Genomic DNA, 8787 nt, shown 5'->3' on the forward strand with positions numbered 1-8787 from the left:
ACCGCTCGCACCCCCTCCCCCATCCAAGAACTCAAATGAAATTTACATAGAAAATATAAAGTTTTACAGCGTCCGCCCCCCACCCCTCCCCCTAAAATTTTAGGTCTCCCCCCCCCCCCCTTCCCCGGAGAAAAACGCCTGTAAAAAACACTGGATCTACCACTGCCAAATTGCAACTCCATTGGACAATGGGTGTGGGTTAAATTTAGATTCCGATAGTTGCGGTGCAGCACAAATCACACACACACACACACACACACACACACACACACACACACATATATATATATATATATATATATATATATATATATATACATATATATATATATATATATATATATATATATATATATATATATATATATATATATATATATGTATATATATATATATATATATATATATATATATATATATATATATATATATATATATATATATATATATATATATATATATATAATGAGCAAGCAGCCAAATTAAAACCACAAGAAAAAACCACAAAAACCGATCGGGAAATCACTCGGATGCTGTATTGATTTTAAATTAACCGGTCGATGTTTGCTATATATAGTACCAAAGTAAGCTGCTTTGTGTCACTTCCATAGGCTGGTTGTCTGGCTGCTGGTTCTACTTAAAACAGGTAGAGTACAAGATGTATGTAATTCATTTTTGTTAAGTATTGTGTAGTCTACATTATGCTTAAATGACATTTTAAATAATCCGGCTTTAGAAGTTGGGATTTTTTTTTTCAAATGAAAGATATCTACTTCAAACGTTCAGATTATTTCAACCTCACAAATAAAATCAAACAGGCTATCAAGTTTGTTATGAAAAATCAATTTAACAATAAAAATTATATTTAAAATTCTGCTTTTTACAGTTTAGGTGATAGTTTTAAAAAATTAATACCTATGGATCTTTTTTCGTTAATCCCCACACACACATCATTCATTTTCTATGCATGTGTTTCATTGATAGGATAGGGGTCATCCATAAATGACGTCACACTCGTAGGGGGGAGGGGGGGTCCGTAATTTTGTGACGATGTGTGATGATGGGGAGGGGGGGTCAGATGTTGCGACGTCACATTTTTGCATTATAAAAAAACAATGTTAGAAAACGAATTTTAGACGTTATTTCGCGTTTTAGATAACTGTTTTAATAAATTGTTATAGTTTAGACAAGATTTTGGAAAAATATCGATGTTTTTAAAAAAATCAACTGCAATTTTGAGGGGCTTTTTGTGACGACGTGTGACGGAGGGGAGGAGGGGAGGTAAAAATCGTCAAAAAAGCGTGACGTCATTTATGGATGACCCCATACGCGTCGCTAAGAGACTGGTTATGGATTTGTTTAAATCGATTTACCTTAGCGAGACGTTATATTAGTCTCTCCAATAACTACGCGGTAGTTTAATAAACAAAATTGTCTTTAAAAAGATGTTGATATTAAATAAGTGTACAATACAATTCGTTTTTTCTTAATACGTTACTTTAGTTAATCACAAATTTAAACACGTGTTAACATTTAACTGGGCATAAGTATAAGCATAACTTGTATTCAAATAATGTTTATTAATAAATTTAGTAGGCCTACCATCAGCCTTTAAGTGGACTAAAATAACTGTTATTGACATTTTAGTACAGGTACATTTCTATTTATGGCAACTCAAGTGAACCTTGTCATAAAAACTGTATTAAATTTTATCAAGAATTTAATCTAAACAACAGTTTATTATTATTATTATTATTATAAGCCATTATTATCAAAGCACATGTTGAATAAGTACCTAAAACCGCTTAAAGATAAAGGATATGTAAAATAGACGAGGGTCTAGTCCAGCGTTGAAATAAAAGATTTAAAGATTTTATTTAAAGATTTTTATCTCCCCCCCCCCCCTCCAAATTATCACATATCGTCACAAACAGCCAATCTTTTGCTTCATACGCCGAGGTCATAAAAACAGGTGAACTCTACTTCACCTGTGCCGTGTCCCGCTAAGTTCCGATAGACAACTTTATCATTCACATCTAAAAAGAAGTCACACCTCATCTTACATGTTTTTATCTTTTAAAAACATCGATTTCTTTCTATACCATTTTCTGACCTGGAACCACATTTGAGTAGTAAATAAATAAATTATTAAAATTAGCGTCAAACTAATAATAAAGAATTAAAACCAATCTAGTGCGTTGTGATTTACCACTGTGCATTAAAATTAAAAAAGAAAAATTAAAACAAAAAGGAATTAACATTGACATGATGTTTCTCGAACCCATACCATCCGCATGGTAACTATAACACTATCATACAATTAGGTGCTTGTTAATTGGGATAATTTACTTAGAGCCATCATATAATAAAGTTAAATTAAGCGAATATTATATTATAATAAACTATATCCTAATTTAACCCATGCCATTGCTAAACAAACACAGATTTATTTAAAATAATTGAGGTCTGAAATAGTTGAGGATAAAAACTCACTATTTGCCTAGATTCTAGATTAAAAAATCTAGATAGATATATAGATCGCTGCTAGCTGTTTATTGGTAACTTCTTCTTTAAGCCCATCAGCTGTGTGGAGAGAGGGAGAGCAGCATCAGGCTCTACGCAACTTGCTACCTAGGCCTTGCGCTTTGATTTCCAAGGCGCAATGATCTAATCTTTAGACTTTGGTGCCATTTAATGAATTTAGCTGTATCATCGTTTTCACAAAATGTGTTTAGCAAAACATAAATATTAATAAATAAAAAAATATTTTCGCAATTATCAAATAAGAATATCTGCTTTAATGTAGAATTTAAACATTTAAAAAAAAATTTGTGGAAAAATATTTTGTTAAATTGAAAGTGTTAATATTCTTTTATTTTAAAATCCATTATAATGTACCAAAAAAAATATACTTTCACTTTAAAGTTAATCACGGATTCAATAGAAAGTCGACAATTGTATTTTGTAATTTGGTTTACAGTTCATATAAGCTCAAATATACATTTCCATCCTCTATTATTTTTTCGTATAATAGGTCAAGTAAAACGATGCTAAAGCAAATGAAAACCAAGATGAACAAAAATAAGCTGATGGATTTTGTAAAGAGAAAACGTTCTGACTTAGTCAAGAAAGAAAGTAGCTTTAATATTAAAGATTTACTTTCAAGATTAGACATTGATATAAACTGTAGAAACTCAGATGGGATGGCCCCTTTACATGTTTATGCAGAGACGAACAACATACCTTTAGGGGCACTTTTGATAAGTGAAGGAGTAGATATTAATGTCAAAACAACAGGGCCTATTAACTCAGGAATGGCACCACTACATTTAAGCGCTATAGGAGGCCATAAACATTTTGTTGAACTTTTGTTGAAATATAAAGCAAATATCAATGTGCAGGATAATTTTCGACATAAAACAGCTTTACATTTCTGTGTTAATTTTGAACATGTAGAAATAGCTCATATTTTGTTGGATGCTGGCGCTGATATAAATCTGAGAGACGGGAGTGGTGAGACAGCTTTACATATTGCTGCTAGGAATGGAAGTGAGAAACTCGTCAAGTTGCTTTTAGAAAGAGGTGCGGATATCAATAACACTGACCATCTTGGTAAAACGGCGTTACATTGCTCGGCAGGTTGTGCTGAAAACAACATTATCATGTTATTACTGGAAGCTGGTGCCTCGGCAAACATCAGAGACAATGGTGGTCGAACAGCTTTACTAAATGCTACCATGTACGGGTGTACAGAAAAAATTATGACGCTACTAAAATTTACAGACGATCTTGACGCTGGTGACGAGAATAACAATACAGCTTTACACTACAGCTCCCAGCATGGACTTACAGAAGTCGTGAAGACGTTACTGGAAGCCGGAGCTAATGTTGACTCGAGGAGCAGGTTCGGAAGAACCCCATTGTTCTGCAGTGTATTGAGTAAAATTATCGACGTCATGAAAGAGCTTATCCAACATGGCGCTAACCTTGGCATTGAAGACGATTCAGGTCATACAGTCTTGGATGAAGCCATTATGTATTCAAAAGATGAAGCTATTGCAGTTCTAAGACAACATGGCGCTAAGTCTTCAGAAGAAAATAAAGTGAAAATGGAGGCAGCTTTGGACTCTTCGAAAAGTAAAATGGAGTTTGAAAACGTGATAGGTGAGCAACTATTACGATTATTAACGGTGCGTTTCATCTGTTTATGTTCAATTACTATAAAGACAACCCCCTTCTAAACTTCTGCTTACTGTTTGGTCTAGGGATTTAGGCATATCATTTTACTTTTTTATTTAATTATAACATAGTTTTAGCACTCTAGTTGTACAATGGCTGGTGTAAATAATAATTACATAAACAATACACTAGGGCTATACTCGTAACACGTTTCCTTCCGAATTTCTTAATTGCATGCAATTATAGATGATTTTAAAATTATCTCTTATTTTATTTTGTTTTGTAGCTCTAGCTGGTACATCATTTGCAAGTGGTAATACTACCCAAAGCATTGATACTGCACCATCTATGAATACAACACCAAAAGCTTCTTCCACTACTCCACATGCAAGTGATGATACTACCCCAAGTAGTGAAACTGCACAATGTATGGATACAATACCAACAGCTTGTTTTATTACACCAGTTTCAAGTGTTGAAGCTACATTAAATAATGTTCAAAGTGTTAATTCTACCACAACTACTGAAACTTCACCATATTTGTATACAACACCAACAATGTGTACCACAACAACAGCAGTTGCTACTACTAAAACCACACAGCTAATCACCACCTCCACAACTACAACAACAACCCTTACCGAAACTACACAATTAAAGAAGTACCGTAAGTCAACAAATAAAATGTATAAAAGCCTTCAAACACACAACTTAAAACAAATACATCAAAAACACACCTTAAAACAAACAAAACTTGACAAGTTTGAAAAGAATCGTCAGACATTCCCTGAAAAACATGAGAAGATGTTGGATTACTCGAACTATGGTCAAACTGATTCACTCCGACTTAGTCAAACAAAAGGTATGGTTGACATTCTGATCTTCGAATCTAAAATGTTCTTTAGCCGTAGGCTTTAATATGCAGATTGTTATTACAATTCTACTTCTTTACGTAAGATTTGATGATCGAACAAGAAAAGACCAGCATCGAAAGCACCACCAAAAACAGAAGGAAAAAGAACAAAAAGAAAATGTATGTTGAATTTATAAGAATATAAATCTATTTAGTATGTTTAATTAGGATTGAACAAATTTTAACCAAAACAAAACATACAAGGAATATAGTTGTAATTTCGGTGATGTTTTTTTTTTATTTTACTCTTTATTTGCATTAATTTTTATTATTTTTTTATTAAGCAGCCTAACCAGTTGTTTTTGTTTGTTTTTGTTTATTTATTTTTTTAAGTAGAATGTGTTGGGGAAAATAATCATGCATGATGTGTAATGATTGCTTACTAATGAATAAATATGTATTAAACCCTCTACGAAACGTAAAGTTTCAGATACAAATTCTCAAACCGTTTACACAATGTATCTTTAATTTCAGTGTTGGTAAAATGATTACACCCCGCTCTACTGAAGACATAAATAATAAAATAAAGCGTCTGAAAAACAAATATTCTATTATGAAAACTAAGCCCGGCGGATATAAACGTATATCAAGTGGTTCAGCCGATGCTTTAAAATGTCGCAGAAAAAATAACAGAAAACGGAAGCGAACAAGCAATTATCAATTTCAACATCAAAATCGCATGAAAACCATTTGTTTCTATTACATAAGAAAGTATTTCTGGAAATACAAATCAAATGCTAAAAAGAGGATAAAAGAAAAATACAATTTTGATATGAACCTTGAAGTGAACAGTTTTACAAAAATCAACACATTTGATGAGAGCTACATCGGGGTTGGTACAGTAACGAGCAGGGCTCAAACTAAAGCAGCGAATCGGGAGGACGGGTCTTTTTCTAAACTTGACGTGAAGCGAGCACTAAACTACGCTCTAAATACAGGAAAGATAAGAAAGTTAAGAAAACAAAATGTTGGCAGAGAGAGAAAGCCACCAATGTAAGTTTGAACAATGATGTATTTATTGGCTTAACGATGCTGAACATTTTTACATAAATATTGCGCTACAATAGCCTACCGATTGACAATAAAATTGCAATATCTTTATTTATAGATTCGTCTATTTTTAGTAGGTGTACATTTTTTTTTCAGAAATGTCTTCCTAAATTTTATACGAGACTGCAACGAGGTAAATATAGAGAATGGAGAATAGGTTTTGATAAACAGCATCATCGGTGACGACAGAAAAGGGGAACAAGTCTCAAAAGGAGTGTGATAGAACCCACCTATGTTAGATTGGACCTCAATTAGAAAAGTTTTAATTATAATTTTTTTTAAACATTTTTATATCTATATGAAGTTTTATACTTGAAACTATTTTATTTCTATAATGAAATTGAAATTGAAACTTTTAAAGCACTTCCAAAGACTAATAATTTCTGTTTTTGTTAATAGTTTTTTTTTTTAATATAGAAATAACGTCCTGGTTACTGTAAAGCATTTAAATGTGCTACTCACGATTCCAACCTAGAATTAGATTATCTTCTAAAAGTAGAACACACTAAATTTCAATAAACTGCACTGTTATAAAATTAATAACAAGTTATGATTTATAAATGTCTTAACGTATACTCTAAAGCTAATAAACAGTATAAAAATGTATAATATTCTTACACTTCTTACACAGAAAAGAAAGCAATAAAAATGTATTTTTTTTTCTTTAAAAAAAAGTAAAGAATCCTCTTTTGACCTAACGATCCATTGGGCAATGAAGTAGAGTTCATATGTTACTTGACCTCGGCATATGAAGAGAAGGTGCGGTCAGCATTTTTACCAACCGCCCGTACTATACCTAACATGAGTTAGGTACTAATCAGAGCTTGGTGGACTCAGGGAAGTTCTAATGAGTTGGACCGGTATTTGAACCGAGACTTTCTGTATAGCATCAGAGCTCTTCACCGCTTATACCACTCGTTCAAATACCGATGCATGATGTTTTTTTATAGTTGTTTATGTGAAGAGAAAAAGCTTCAGATGTATTTTCAAAGTATTTCTATAGTGTTACCTTGAAATCAAGATTTAGATTATGTGCTAAAAGTAGAACAGACAAAATTTCAAAAATCTGACTGTTATAAAATTAATAGCACCTTATTAATACCTTAATTTGCACTCTAAATCTGATAAAAGATGTAGATATGAGGTTTCTTTAGTAATATCAGGAGTAAAAGTGTACCTACAGAGAATGACATTTTGTTTTATCACTACATACAAACTATGTCTAAAGATAAGATTTACACACCAACACAGCTAGATAAAAATATCTAAATCTCTATATATGTTTTGTGGTATTTATTAGATATTAACGACACAGTCAGATTAAAACACAGTTTACGATTAGTTGCAGCACCTATTTGCCGTCTAAGTGCTAATTGAAACACACAGCTTGCTTAGTTCTAAGAGCGTCTTAGTTATCAATGGGCGCTTTTTAATAATGCGCGGTACATTAAGTAATGAGACACACTTAATTAAGCACAATCTCTGTAAAAAAGAGTCAGAGCTTTTGATCATCGCCAAAAATTGCAATTCAAAGAACTGAACTGCAATTAAACGAACTAGACTCTAATATATAAAAAAAATAATAAACCTGATACATGAAACCACTTCACCGCAATAGAAATGAAAACTGCTAATGTTGTAGGTATTTTACGGATAAGCTTGGAGTATTATAATTGTTCATTAAATTGAAACAGTCGCGTTCGTTTAAGTGAGTGCAAAAGACTATGAATAATTTGGGGTACTAGAGTCGTTTATTAAGCTAAAACAGGCGATTCCGCCCCGGGCTAGACTGTGAGCACTTTGCGTTTATGTTCGCGTTAGTGATTTCTTTGTGTTTAGGTTGGGTTTGCGTTAGTGGTTGCGGTTTGATTTGGTTCGTTTTTGTTCTTTCTTTTTTCGTTTTTGTTTGTGTTTTTTTCTTTGGGTTTGTATTTGTGTTTTTGGTTGGTTTTTGCGTTTGGATTTGGTTTGTTTTCGTTTGCTTTTTCGTTTTTTATTGTGTTGTTATTGGTTGGTATTGGTATTTGTGGTTGTGGTTGGGTTTGTTGTTAGGTTTTTGTTTTCGTTTGCTTTTTTGTTTGTTTTTCTTTGTGTTTGTATTGGTGTTTGTGGTTGTGGTTGGGTTTGTTGTTAGATTTTTGTTTTCGTTTGTATTTGTAATTGTGTTAGCGTTATGTTTGCGTTTTGTTGTTTTGGTTTTGGTTGGTTGTGGTTTGGGTGGGCAATGCCGGGTTTATGATGATTACTAAACACACAGGTGATGGTCTTTAACAGAAAGGTTTTTCACAGAAGCCAGAGCAGGGCCTGGCCGGGACGGCTAGTATATATATATATATATATATATATATATATATATATATATATATATATATATATATATATATATATATATATATATATATATATATATGTATATATCAAATGTCTTACGTTTGTCAAAAAATAAATGTAGAAATAGTGTAATTGTATACAGCTATAGCAATATATGTAATGTTTCTTAAATATGTTTGGGCATTCGATTACAACTGTGACTTTGTAACGCACTCACTGTGACATCGTGTTTCACAAAAGTTGATGTTAAATTTTATTCTAAAGTGAATGAAGAAAACGACCATCCCTGATATGTTACCAATAAACATTTTTTA

At 32.3% G+C, this 8787-nt stretch overlaps 3 protein-coding genes across 3 annotated transcripts in view; all 3 read left to right on the forward strand.

Annotated features, from left to right (window-relative positions):
- LOC131949465 (ankyrin-3-like) overlaps positions 1-8787 on the forward strand; it is a 124186-nt gene that overhangs the window by 16542 nt on the left and 98857 nt on the right. The window lies entirely within an intron of this gene.
- Positions 3072-5699, forward strand: LOC131949457 (putative ankyrin repeat protein RF_0381; the record flags this gene model as incomplete). Its single annotated transcript, XM_059311363.1, has 4 exons — positions 3072-4164; positions 4466-5041; positions 5137-5212; positions 5567-5699. Coding segments are annotated over exons 1-4 (1878 nt in total), but the record flags the coding sequence as incomplete, so codon positions are not given.
- On the forward strand, positions 5667-6340 carry LOC131949486 (uncharacterized). Its single transcript, XM_059311388.1, has 2 exons — positions 5667-6085; positions 6239-6340. Exons 1-2 carry the CDS (start codon positions 5772-5774, stop codon positions 6297-6299), a joined length of 375 nt encoding a protein of 124 aa, XP_059167371.1. The 5' UTR covers positions 5667-5771; the 3' UTR covers positions 6300-6340.

The sequence above is a fragment of the Physella acuta genome, unplaced genomic scaffold, assembly GCF_028476545.2.
Source record: "Physella acuta isolate Inbredline_101_S28 unplaced genomic scaffold, ASM2847654v3 ptg000698l, whole genome shotgun sequence".
Lineage (NCBI taxonomy): Eukaryota > Metazoa > Mollusca > Gastropoda > Physidae > Physella > Physella acuta.